A 13,855-nucleotide genomic window follows, 5' to 3' on the forward strand; every position below is an offset into this window, starting at 1 on the left:
GTTAAGGCCATTGATATGCCACATTTGAGAAGAATAGAACCTCGTAAACTTAGAAGGCAAGGAATATATGAGGTTAATAATTCACACACACGTAGGGTACTTAAAATCTCACATTCAAATGAGTAAATGTAAAGTTACAAGTAAAACACATTGATCAGCACCACCCGGCAAAAGCAAGAAGGCATAATAATAAAACAGAAAGGAACAAGTAAAAGTTGGGAACGCATGCTTTGAGCCTTGACATTTAAAAAAGGAAGGCAAAGCAAACCCTTTTTCGGTTGAAAGGCAAAGCATATGTTTATTTACTTAACACACAGTCGTTTCTTATAATGAGTTTTTGCCTTTTACTTCAATTTTTGGTGGGAAGAGATTGGACAATTCCAAGCTACCGTGTCCTAGATAGTTTCTTAAAGAGTTATAACATCTTCGGTAGACAGTTTCTTTAAACATCTTCGGTGTGCAAGCGATGTATATTTGTTATGGCACGTGCCACTGGTAAATTTCAATTCAACATGATACATAAGCACTGAAGATTTGGGGATGAAGCAGCTGATGCAAAAACTCACCTAGGTACACTGCATCAAGGGAAAATTAATAATCAAATTCTCGAAAGAAAGCAAATTATGATCCACGATAAAAATGGGCAGCGACTGCCCGGTTGTGCTAAAAAGTTAGCCGAAAGTAATACATCCCTTCGTCCATGATAGACAGACCAATTCCACCGAACAATCCAATTCCAATGCAATTTGTTTTTCTGCTATACAACTTCATTACACACCGCTAACAATTCCGTCTATTTACATGCAAAAGAAAGAAAAAAAAAAGAGCGATATTTTCAAAATCAATGTCCTCCGGCTGTCAAAAATACAACAAAAGGGTTGCCTGAAACCCACCCTTGCGGTGGAGAGGTCAAAGCCATCAAGTTCTTTTGTAACTTTCAACATAAATATAATATAATGGTAGGCTGGAAGAAATTTTCCCCACGTCTCTATAATTTATCCCAACTTGTCCACCTGGCCAGCCCTGTTCTGTTGTCTTGCTTGTCCTTTCATTTTAATGTTATAAAGAACAAAGAATCACTTCCTCTCACAAAAGCTTGCACAGACCTGATTGGGGATTTTAAACCCCCCCCCCCCCACCCCCACCCCCCAAAGTCGATCCTATAGCTGACAATCACGCAAATTTTACTTTAACATCGTTACGCCCGACTGAAAGAAGATTTTAAGCTCTCGTCCGGTAACGTCCAAGACAGCAAATGCCCACTAGAATCACCACTCAGCAGCTGCTTCAAGTCACTAGTTAAGTGAAGAGCAGTAACCGGATGCTTATGGAACTTCAGGACTTTTTGGAGCACCAATCTATATTCTGGAGGCTTATCCAAATCTAATCCTCCTGTTCCACTGATATTTGACTTGCCGGCAGTCTTGTCTTGATCGGTGCAGTGAACCATATGCCAAACCTTAATAGCACCACTCTGGTGACCAGTTACATACCAGTTTGTGTCCTGACAATCGGAGAAGGTACAACTCGTAACAGAAAGTATAGAATCAGATGGCAGCTGGGATGTACTAATTACTGCGAGACAGTCCCCATTGATGCTCCAAACAGCAAGTAAAATTCCAGCAGCCGTCACAATTTCCCCAGATAAATCATTCACATAGACAGCAGAAACTGATGCTGGGAACTCAGGAAGCTGCCTAACAAATACTAATGAGCTCAGATCCCATAGGATAACAGTACAGTCATCTGATCCACTTACAATCAGCATATAAGGCTGACAGACACGAAGACACGTGATTTTAGCCGTATGACCACAAAGCACTTTTTTTAACAGCAACCGTCTTACTGCACGAGACCCATCCTCACTGATTCTCCAAACAGAAACTAAACCATCACCAGCCCCAGTGACCAAAATATGACCATCATGGCTAACACCAGCACACTGAATTTGATTTCCACCATGAAGATTCTCATGTGTTGAAAGGAGACGATCTTGGTCATAACTCAAAAATCTCAAGCTGCGATCAGGAAAACCCCATGCAACATATTTGGTATGTGTTCGAGGTTTGAGCAAAGTGTTTGCCCCGGCAACAAGAATTTTCTCATTGAAAGTGACAATTTGATTAATGGAAGAAGAGCTTTTCCGAATTTCATGCGGAACAAGAAACGTTGAATGCTTCAGCGGATGAGGAGGAAGCTTTCTATCAGATTGCCTTTTAACATGGGGTTTGAGAAATAGTTGCTTAGGTGTCTGTCCAAAATGGTTGATCTGAGCTAGAATGGAGGCTTTCATTGAAGGGTCTGTAACTGAGTCTATGTCTACACTTCCCTCATACGTGTAATGGTAGAAAACATTAACAGCTTCTTCGGCTGCCTGTCAGTTGTAACAACAATATACAGAATTAAAAGAAGAAACCAGAGAAGATTAAGATATGACCTTGGAATGACTTGGGATTTGATTATATAAGGGTAAGTAAATGAAGTCAATCTAGGAACTAAAAGAGAGAAAACAAACAATATTTCCAACAGAAAGGACAACTTTTTTTAATTCTTAAATAGTAGCCATCAGCAACGGCAGCTCACTCGGTACAACTCCAAAGGAATCCAGAAAAAAATACAAAAGAAAATCATATCAGCGGAATTCTATGCGACTTGAAAACCTTTTCAAGATGTGTGTGTGTTAAAATCAGTAGCAATCTTTAGAGATTGCATGAAATGGAGGTTAAAATATGCTTTCAAAGCCAATATCAATACCCACCTTTCCCCTTTGTTTATATCCAAAAATGAGGTCTATCCAATGGTGCAGATTTTCTGAGACAAAATCAGATTCTAGGGCTTCTCTATGCTTCCAGATGAACTCCCTAGCACTTCCTTTAGCCCAGGGAGGTAGGAGAACATCACCAACCTGCAGAATACGAAGAAAAGAAAAAACATGAATGAAAAATTTGAGACAACTTTTATTTTGCACATTACCAAACAAAAAAATAAATATCACAAACACGATTTATTTTTTAAAATTTTAACCAATACCTTTTCCCCCGACTGTTTCTCCCCCAAGTCAAGGTTGAAATGATTTTCCAAAAACTCAGGCATGTAAAAGAATTCTGGTATCAGTTCTTTCACATCTGATGTGTTACCCTTCCCAGCAGCACTCAGCCAAGTGTCTCTTATGCAATTGAAAAGACGATCAGCGTGATCGAACTGACCACCCTGTAGCTTCTGATTTTCCACACTAAATGGAGGCAAGCGAAGAAGATAAAACAGAACAATACCAGCACTAGAATAATGAGAACCATAATGAAACTTTGGGACTTCTGGGTCATCCCAGCTCTCATATCTGAAAAATAAAAGAACTGAATGATAAGCAGTATATATGCATACAATTTAACATTTAAAGATGAGGTTAAACAATTAATCTAAAAAAGGATGTAGTTAAACAAGCATGCCTCACAATATAAGATACAATTTTTAAATAGTTGTTTCTTTTAATTGAAGGTATTTTGAAAAAAATTAGGATTGACCTTCTCTTAAATTCCCCCACCCCTTCAGGTGTCTGACAGCCCATTGGTTTGTCAAGCTTGCGGAAGGTTTTGGGATCTGACAAGTCCAGATTTTCGCTCTCATAGTCAGCAAGAACCCATGGAAAGACTGGGTATTGGGTAAGATCACTGTATCCACGTCCAGCCAAGGTATTGAGATGCATAAGATACTGGAAATTGCTGATTTCTCCATTTTGCCACCTTTTTGAGAAAGATTTAGCCGTTATTTTAAAGAGACGACCACCTTCATTGCTTTCCTGTTTTGTTGATCCTGAAATGGTTGTATCCAACCTGATACAAAAAAAAAAGTACAGCAAAGTAAAGTTCATGAAAAAAAATACTTGCCAAATGCATATGACATAAGGAAAGGCAAGCAACTCTAAAAAAAACAGGGAAGACAAAGGGTTGATCTTTTTGTGTAACATGATATTGCAGCTCTCTTTTGAGAAGCAGCTAATATCACATCATAAAGTCACCATTGAAACAAATTTAAAAGATAAAAGAGAATAATGAAATTCCAGGTTACATACATGCTGTTCCTTGGTAGATTCATTGCAACCAGATTTTTGAATACTTCATCCCTCTCTCTTTTGTGGAACACCAGGAGATCATTACATCCATCCATGCTGAATAACTCAACAGCAACAGGGCGTAGCTGGTAATCACGCTTCAGAATCTCATGAACACTATCAAGTTTCCACATACGCCAAGCGTGAGGTAAATTGCCACTGCTAATCACTTTCTCCTTTCCCCATGCACCACCGTTGTAGGCCCAGGCCCTTCCCCCTACCAATATCTTTGGTGGTGAGGCACAGGATGAAGTTGATTTTGACTGGAAATCCATACAACCTGTAACATCCTTCTTTACACCCAATGCCTGATCAATAACAGAGAGCTCGTCTTCACATTCCTTCTCACATATGCAGCCAGAACTGTCGATGTAGAAATTCTCTATTACATACAAACAAAGTTCCCCTATCAGAAATATACCATCATGCTTGTCAAGACCTACTACTCGCTCACAATTATATCGGAATCGTATCTTTTCAAGAGGTTCCAAATAAGGTCTGATTAAATATTCACCATTATCATTTAGTTCCTTATCTGATTTATCCTCTGCAACTTTGACTTCATCTATTCTAACAGAAGATGACTGCCTAGGAGATTCATATTCAGATTTTCCAGGTATGCTCTCTGATACAGGGACAGAGACTGCACTGGATTTCCCACCAAACTCAAGGGCTGAGTGAAGACTAGCTTCATTCACACTGCTAGCTCTGTCATCATTCCAGCCATCTCTAACAGATGTTACGTCCTTCACGTCATCCGACTCTTTATACAATGATTCATCATATAGCTCAGAGTCAACACCATTCTGTTCAACACTCTCATTCAAAAGATTGAAAATTACTTCAGAATCGGAATCAGAAACATCTGGACTACCCTCATGTTTGACTTTGGAGAACCCTGTCTTGCCTAATTCCAATTGCCAATCAAGAACATTTTGGACACTATCAATCTTCAATTTACAGCGTTCAAGCTTTTTGCGCATCCTGTATGGACCCTCAATGGGGCAAAGTTGCCACTGAGGATCTTCTGGCACAGAAGATTTACGAATTGGGAATATTCCTCGTTCATGTACTAGTTGTTGGAGATGGTTTTGCCATTCTCTCTCGGCATGGAGAATCCATCCATACTTATCCTGACGGATAACCCTCAACTCAGTAGACATTGTATCACGAAGCACCTCCAATGCATATCTCCTTTCATTAACTTTCTCCCAGTGTTTCTGGTCAACCTTTGAAGTATCTCGATATCTTCTTCCCATTTCCCTCTTACGACGACCCTCCATGCCTTTAATTCTTACACCAGGAAATTTTGCTGAGCCAGCAATGTACTGCACCCACATTATCGCTGCACATTGCTCCAGTACTCTGTTTACCATCTGTTCAGAGTTCTGAAACCAATCAAAGAAAGCAGATAAGCTTCCAGTCAACAATTTGTCAAAACCACCATGCAGTACATCCAAGTGCTGTCCTTGGTTAGGTTTAGAGACAAGCAGGTCTTCCAGAGAAGCTCTTCGATGAACCAATAAGTACTTGACAACATCAATTGCCATGTTCTGAACATTTTGCCTCTGGTCACGAAGAAGAGAAATTAAATTTACACAAAGACAACAATTTAGATCAGTATCAAAATTGCTTGGACAGAATACAATTCGTCGGTGAGCTACTAATAACTGCAAAACAGTGGAGATATCAGTTCCTGGATCTTCTTGTGAAGAGCTTATTGGCAATTTTTTCTTATGTTCCATTAGCAGACCCAAGGAGGATAGGAGATCATCTTCTCCAATGGTGTTCAGGAACGATGGTAGGAAACAGTACATTATCATCCTATTAGTATTCTTAAGAATTGAATGTACATAAGCATCAATCTGCCTGCTTCCTATTGCAATAGACAAAAGACCCTTGCCTGTACGAACTGCTTCTTCAATCCGACCATCTTTGTTAGCTAATTGCAACATAGATAACAAGAACTCTAGAGTTTTCAGAACACCAGCAGGTTGGGGAAGAGCACCCATGTAAACACGATCAACAATCATCCAGCATAAAGCATCTAAGTTTGAGGACCATTTGGTCTTATCAAGCTTTTTCCCATCTTCTTCATCATCACGCACCAGGCGCCTTTCAACAAAGTTCATTAATCTTGTAAGAACTAAACCTTGGAAAACCAACATAGATTTACCTTCAACATAGAGTGGAACCATTTCCAAGATGCTCTCCACAACTTGTGCTGCTTTTATTTGCTCTGTTAAAACGTCAGCAAGTACTTCAGCTATAAAATCCAACATAGCAGTTGCACCAGCAGAACAAGGGCCACCACCATACCCAGAATCATCCGTTTCCAGAAGAAGATTTGCTGTAACAGAAAAGCTCAAGTTTGCAGCTGTTGGCCCTTGGGAACCTGACTTCAAATCAGAGGATTGATCAAAACCACTAATATTAATAGAAGAGTCCATGGAAGGTGAGGCAAGTGTGGGATTCTGGGATTCATTTTGGTTTAGACTTAACCAAGAAGTCAGACCAATAATGGGAGATGAAGAGGGTGATAGGGGGATTTTGTATTTATATTTATCAGATAAAATTGGAGAATACGGGATAGCAAGAGATGCAGAACTCTGAGAATCTGGCGGTTGAATTGCCAGATCGTCTTCAATACCATGAAAGCTGAACTCATTTGAGCTTGAGGCGGCAGAAACCTGATCAACACCATCACCTTCTACATTCCGAATAACTCGGTCATCTTCCTGCATAGATCTTTTCAGTTCCTCCTGAGATGTAGAATGCTTCATCTCTTCTTTATCTCCAACCATGAAATTTGAAGTGACAGGCATCTCTTCAGAACTTGAACTGACTTGTGCTTGAGGAAAACTTCCAGCACTAATTGATGTCTTGGCAGATTGTTCCTGCTCCACTGGCAAGCTAGAGAATGTATTTTGTGAACTAGCATCATCACAATCATTTAAACTCTTCTCTTGTGTCTGTGCGGAGAGCTCTCTTGCCATCTTCACAGTGTGAGCAGACCTGCAAGAAAATGCAAATAAAAAATATAAGATTTCTAGTGAAACAGATTGGAGATCATATAAGCATTATGTTACATCAATAACAGTCTTTTAAGATTCTTATATACGTATTAAATTCGAAATGAATGCAAAACTAAATGTTCAAGTATAAATGGAGAATATATCTCAAAGACAAACCTAACACAAGAAAAATAGAGATCAACGCAGCTTTCTAGAAACTCAGCTCGTTTGCAAACAGCAGAGAAGGTAGGGCACATCTTCGCCAAATCAACCATAAATCTCAAAACCGAGGTTGCAGCAGCAGGAGCAGATGCCTCCCCACCCATCAAGCGTGCAGCATATGTTTTGTGCATGAGAGCTTCACCTTGAAGCTCCCCAGCCATGTCTACATTTTCCTCCACCAGTTCTGCAACAAGCTGGGAAATATTTCCGGTTTGGCGAGCAAGTATTGACTGCATGCTTAGCCTATCAAAGGTAGATTTTGCCATAGCAATTATAGATTCCAATAGTTCTACAAATTTCAACTCCACGTGGCCTCCATCACTTGGCATTAGTGCATGAAAGTCCAGCATGCGGACTTCTGGCAACCTTGGATAAACAGACTTCCCAAATATTAGACAGAACAAGATATAGTATACATCAGGCGAATCATAGAAACTGGGAAGCACACGCATAAGTCGTTGATAACCTCCACTTGTGCGAAATTTAAGAGCAAAAGTGGAAGAAGAACCCAAACACACACCAAGAAGAGTCATGATCCATCTCATACTAGTAGGATGGACAGCTTCATCAAGAAAATATGTTATTAATTTAGAGGAGACAATTTTATGCCATTGTTCAAGCATCTCTTCTGTTTTGATCGTCACTTGAAGATCGATAAGCATCTCCAAAAGCATATTCCTTACAATGACATGCTTTCCTAAGGACTCCCGCAATATTTGATGCTGCGGCTTCAGCTCAGGTGGATCAAAAGTCATAATAACAAACCTAACCACATTTTCTAGTTCAGATGCCAGGAACCCGTCTTCCAATATAACTCCAAGGAGTACAACTAATTTTTCCAAAACCGGAACTTCAACATCACCGCGCTGCAATGTCACCAATAAATGTTGAACAAGGTTGATTCGGCGCAAGACTGTAAGGTTGTGATTCCTGTACCAATGCATGGAAACAAGATGCTCTAGAAAATTTAACAGGGAGATTTGAATAGAAACAGGGGCAGTTACCCACAAAGTCCAATCCAACAAAACATGTTCTACCATATCTGCATTTGACAATACAATGCAGTTTGAAGTTTCAACCGGCATATCAGCAATTTCTAGCTCTGAAATATGACCAAATGAATCCTTTGGGGCAGAAAAATCATCCATATCAACAAGAGATCCAACAGAAGATGTTTCATCACGGAACTTTCCAAAATTTAGTTCCTCGAAGCCAGTTTCATGAGTAGTTTTGGTAGGCGAGGTAGATATTTGAATTCGTTTCAGTTTATTTGGTTCAGAAAATGATGCTTCACAGGCAGCAATTTGGAAAAATATCTCAAGACACTGCATATCAAACAATGACATCCTTCTACGCAGGAACAAAGCTAGTAAATGGTATCCCCTGTATGTTTGCATGTCTCTTACATTTTGAGGATTATGATGAAGTGAACAAGCAAGAAGTGAAAGGGCCATATGGAGCATATCCCTAGTCTCAGCAGCCTCAACAAGGGCCAAAATGACAGACGTCCCACCAATAGGCCGGATGGTATCACCAATCACACATTGCCTACAGATATAGATATCCCCATTAAGACGCCCAAACCTCGGTATACCTGCATGCACAGCAAATGGAAGAATAATTTAGTTCAGATGACTTTTCAAAACAGTTACACATAGAGGGGAGAAAAATCAAAATGCTATTCACCTCCAATGGGAGAAGCAGCAGCTGATAAGGATCAATCAGATTGAGCACGAAAGATGTCCCAGATGCTCGAACAGCCTCTGCACATGTTCCATCAAATGCAAATATGAGTTTTTTTCCAGAGAGCTGAAGCAAAAGGTTCCCTAATCTATCCAATTCCCAAACAATTCCACTTCCATCTGCCTTGGAGTTTTCCTGCTTACTTGCATTGTCAAGCTTCTGCATTCCAGTAGGTATAGACAAGTCAGCACCTAATGAATCTAAGATGGCCATGCTACCACCACCACAAGCCTGGTTGGGAACAAAACGGAGAAGATCTGCATCTTGGAAAAGACCTCTATATCCTCTGCCAAGAATGTACATGACACAAATACAACCTGGTGTGAGCACTTCCTCAAAAAGATAGCAAGAGCGGAGTCTCCATGTGAAGTCGCTAACCCTTGCACGAGTAACTGGAGTCCCAATGGTTACTTGCAAAGGTTTTCCAATGGGAGAGGGTGAATATCCTAATTTTCCTGTGTGCCTTAGCTTCCCATCAAGATAAACATGAGCAACGCTAGCTTGGAATAATCCAGCAAGAGCATTTGGTTTGCTATGAACAACAGCAAGGTGATGCCACCGGCCTTCTTCCAGTTCTAATCCAGAAAAAGACAAGGAGCAAGAATTACTGGTAGCAAGGGTAAGAACGCCGTCCTCTTGAAGATAGAGTTCTGCATAGAAAGTATTCTCATTATTTACTGCACCAACAGAAAATATCCGGAGAATATTCTGGTCATGATGCTGCCCATTTGAGCCACTTTTTCTCTTTGAAGGACCAGCTTTGGTGGGATCCGTTTCTTTTGCTTGCGTTCTCAAAAAGTTCTGAAACTGAAACCAGCAGACAAATGAATATCCAGCAGCAGGAGGCCAAGATCTTTCTCCCATAGACACCAGAACCGAAGCATGCCCAATCTTGCTCATGTCCATCTCAACAAAAGGAGCCAAAGAAACATTTTCCAAGGCTGCATCTTCCATGAGAATTAACCTCTCCATCATATCAACAATTGTATAACCTGATTTCATCAGCTTCGTTTGCAGAATATATTTTACAAGTGTTTGGAGTTCAGATGCCGACAACCTATCAGAAGAAATCCCAACCTCATTTCAGAAAATAATAGATGACAAACAAAAGTAATGATTCCTAGAAATGACCGCAAGGCCTACCTATATGCCCCTAGAACCTCTACAATCTTCAAAGCATAAGAGAGTAATGGTGATGATCCTGAAAGAAAAGGTTGAATTGTCTCCAAAAGAAGTTCCACACAACCTACATACATTGGAAAAGGAAATAGTAAAAAATTATTGCCTAATGCAAAAAGAACATAACGGTATAGAAGATTCTATCTCACCTACAGATGTGAGATTTTCTTGATTGAAGGGGCCAGAACGAGCAAGTTTCCCAATAAGGTCCAGCACTTCGACTTGCACTTTAGGAGTAAAAAGCAACAATGAACGGATAAGAACTCTAACAGCGTCAGCATTGTATATGCGTTCCTTGTCAGGATTAACCAAACCAGATGGAGTGCTTAAAAGAAAACTAATGGATTCTTTTTCAGTCATATCTGATGATATGGCACCCTCTGCTGCCATAAAAGGTGGAAGGACAACCTCAAGAGCAAGTTCGAACAACAGATGTACCACTTGCTTCTCATAATTCACACACAGCAAGCCAGACTCGGATAGGAGATCATAAAAAGTTTGTGATGATATAATAGCATGGAGTTTTGTCCTATTAATAGCATTACCACACACCCCAGCTGTCATAAGGCGCAATAAATATGTGAAGACTTTGATGTAAACTAATAAAGAAGATTCTTCTGAGTGCCCATCACCCTGAAAACTATGAAGGGAGGTCAGCAGAAGAGAAAATCCAGTGGCTTCACCAAAGACTCTCTGTGCAGCATTATTTACTCCCAGAATGCGCCACAAGGCTCCCATTGTATCGCATTTCGCATCACTTTGAAGCTTGTATTGATGTCCAGAATCACTTGTAACCATTCCACTCTTTAAAACTTCTACAAGTGATCCTAATTCTTCAGGATGAGCCTGAAAGTAAAACCCTATGGTGTGACAAATGGGTAATGCATAAAATTTTACAGTTCACCCATTCATGAAAATGTGCACAGGGACAAGGGCATTTTAACATTAAAGAAACTGGAAATTAAGGTCATGGATGCTCAATAAGGTTAGAAAAGGAAAAATGTTAAAAGAGGGAAAGAAAAACATGTTTGAATGTAAGATCTACTTCAAACAGATGAACATGCATTGTAACAAACCTGTGTGGCATCTTCTGTGATCAAACATGACAATATCCGTAGGACTCCAGGACGATGAATATTGGACACCAAGAAGGGGAGAACAGTTGTCAAACCATTCGCAGCTCGGAATGCAGCTTGGTTGGCTTCAGATTTCTTTACTAATGAAACCATACAATCCCAGCCAATAGCAACTGTACTCTCAACTTCAAAATTGGAAACTTCCCTGAACCAGGTTCTATAAGCTTGGGTGAAGTAATAATAACATTCTTATTGTCCAAGTGTTTCTGGAAGCTGCTGGAGCTGGATTTTCTCTCCAACTGATTGGCACTACCACCATGATCCTTTGAACCCAAAAGAAACTTATGTTGCTTCAGATCATCTAACAGGACTTCCAGCACACCTACTTCTCTTAGGACTTTCTTGTATTGTTGATCAAAGGATAGGAGCTTTACAAAAAAAGAAAGGATTGTAAGCTTTAACTCTGATGCAATCGGTTGCTGCAATAAGCAACATAGAGAAAGTAGCTCTTGCTCAGGAACACAATTCACCACAGTCACAGCATATTCAAGAATTTTAAGAATTATCTCTTGCAACGCTGGAGGAAATCCAGCCATATTTAAGATCAAGAGAGGGACAGTCCTCAGTTGTTGACACAATTTATAATTTTCAATATCACTTGAAAATATTTTGAACATTCTGTTTAATACTTCTGCCTGCAAATCTCTGCTTTTGGCCTTGAGAAAAATGTCCTGCAACATCTGAACGGCTTCAAGGTCTTTAACTTTATTATTTTCCTGTTCCCAATTTGTATCACCAATCCTGTCAGCAGATGATGCTTGACTTATGCTATGGCTACTGGCCTTAGTGATAGAATGTTTAGATGTTTTGCTTTCAGCAGGACCTGTTTGAGCTAGGTTAACAAGAATATCAAGTAGCCTAGTCAAAGTGGGTGAGAGATGTTCAGAGGAAGGGTCCTCTTTTCCTAAGAAATCCATTTCAGGTGCTTCATCAGAAGAATGACCTCTATCATTGTCAACCTGAAGCTTCAAATAAATAGATTGAATGCCTTGCTTCTGTGGCATCGAAGACAAAACTAGAACAAACTGAACAAGAAAGTGATAACCATGGGCATTACGTATATCTTCCCTAAGGCTGACACCGCTGGCCTCTACAAAACAAGGAAAAATCTCAAATAGCAATCATCAAACAATAGAGCAGCTAAAAGATTACTTCCTTCAATATCTAAGACCACAGAGCTTAAGATACATCAAAAAGTCCATCCACTAGCCAAAGTTTTCTAAAACAATTCAAAAAGAGAGATTCACAAACCATTTACCTGGCCTATAGGACAATTCCACACATTCAAGTAGCAACTCCACAATCCCAACAGTGTAAGCAGGATCCCCACAATCTGGATTAAAATCCTTCACAGCCATTAAAAGAACTTTAATCTGCACAAAAAGAGAATCAAGCACATTTTTTTATGAATGACAAAGCAACAAGGAAATAATAGGCCAGATACACATTAAGAAACAAATAAAATATAGGTAAAAATTGATTGCATGAGAGCATAATGAGTAAAAATTGTATATAGGTAAAAAAAAATTGTTCCCATAAATTTCGCATTGAAAGAACCTACATAATGCAGAAAGCAAAGCGGATAGAAAGAAGACACTTGACAAGCAGGGTAGAGGCTCTTCAAAATAAATATTTTTTTTTTGATAAGATTTGAAGGTCTCTTTAAAAACCTCCTTCTTGATTAATGGAGCTTGTAAAGAAGCTTCTTAATCATCGGAAGGAGGAAAAGAGTGCCTTATAATTTCATTGAAGAAAATAAGAATTACAACAAGTACATATTATCAGAACCTTTACTATTTCTGTCAATTGCGGAAACAAGAACAAAAGGAGCTGTTTTGAAAGCAGGCATCTAAACTTTTCCATAAGGTGTATAAAATAAATAAAACAAGGAAAACTGCAAACGACAAGGAAAACTGCAAACGAAAAGAGAGGCATATAAACACTATATTGTAATTATGTAGAGAAGATCCAAACAGGCTTGGATTTATAGTCTTCTAAATACAAAAGAACATCTTCTAATAGGTAATGAAGGTTTACTCCTTCACGGTTTATGTTAAGCCTCTGTCTTCAGGAAAAAGGAGAGAGAATGAGCGCGCTAGGTAGAAAGAGAATTAGAGAAAATTTGAAAAAATCCATTGCTTCCGTTGAGGAATGGACTGTGTTCATTGATAATCTTAGTAAAAGGGTTTCTAGACATGTGTTAAGAGATTTTTTTAGTCCTTATGGTCAGATTCTGAGAATTTTCATTCCACGATTTTTAGATAAATCTAACTATAAGTCCTCGACGTTTGCCTTTGTCCAATTTGCTGAGGAGGAAAGTAGGAAGAAAGCAATCCAGTTTGTGAATGGGAAGTGGTTTGATGGGAAGAGAATTTCTGTTGGGGCTGCTAAGTATCTGAAGGATAAGAGGAGGGAAGAGGATATGGGGAAGAGAATGGTAGAGATCAAGTCAG

General features: G+C 39.5%; 1 protein-coding gene across 1 annotated transcript in view; it reads right to left on the reverse strand.

Annotated features, from left to right (window-relative positions):
• Positions 1–675: 675 nt before the first annotated feature.
• LOC120177260 (protein SPIRRIG-like) overlaps positions 676–13,855 on the reverse strand; it is a 34,836-nt gene continuing 21,656 nt past the window's right edge. Inside the window, 13 exon segments of the mRNA XM_039183477.1 lie at positions 676–2,374; positions 2,759–2,905; positions 3,031–3,337; positions 3,522–3,830; positions 4,070–7,123; positions 7,300–8,938; positions 9,031–9,057; positions 9,060–10,144; positions 10,231–10,333; positions 10,416–11,112; positions 11,343–11,536; positions 11,539–12,492; positions 12,661–12,775. Coding sequence (XP_039039408.1) covers positions 1,199–2,374; positions 2,759–2,905; positions 3,031–3,337; positions 3,522–3,830; positions 4,070–7,123; positions 7,300–8,938; positions 9,031–9,057; positions 9,060–10,144; positions 10,231–10,333; positions 10,416–11,112; positions 11,343–11,536; positions 11,539–12,492; positions 12,661–12,775 — 9,807 coding nt within the window. The 3' untranslated portion in view covers positions 676–1,198.

Source organism: Hibiscus syriacus, unplaced genomic scaffold (genome assembly GCF_006381635.1).
Source record: "Hibiscus syriacus cultivar Baekdansim isolate YM2019G1 unplaced genomic scaffold, ASM638163v2 tig00112285_pilon, whole genome shotgun sequence".
NCBI lineage: Eukaryota > Viridiplantae > Streptophyta > Magnoliopsida > Malvales > Malvaceae > Hibiscus > Hibiscus syriacus.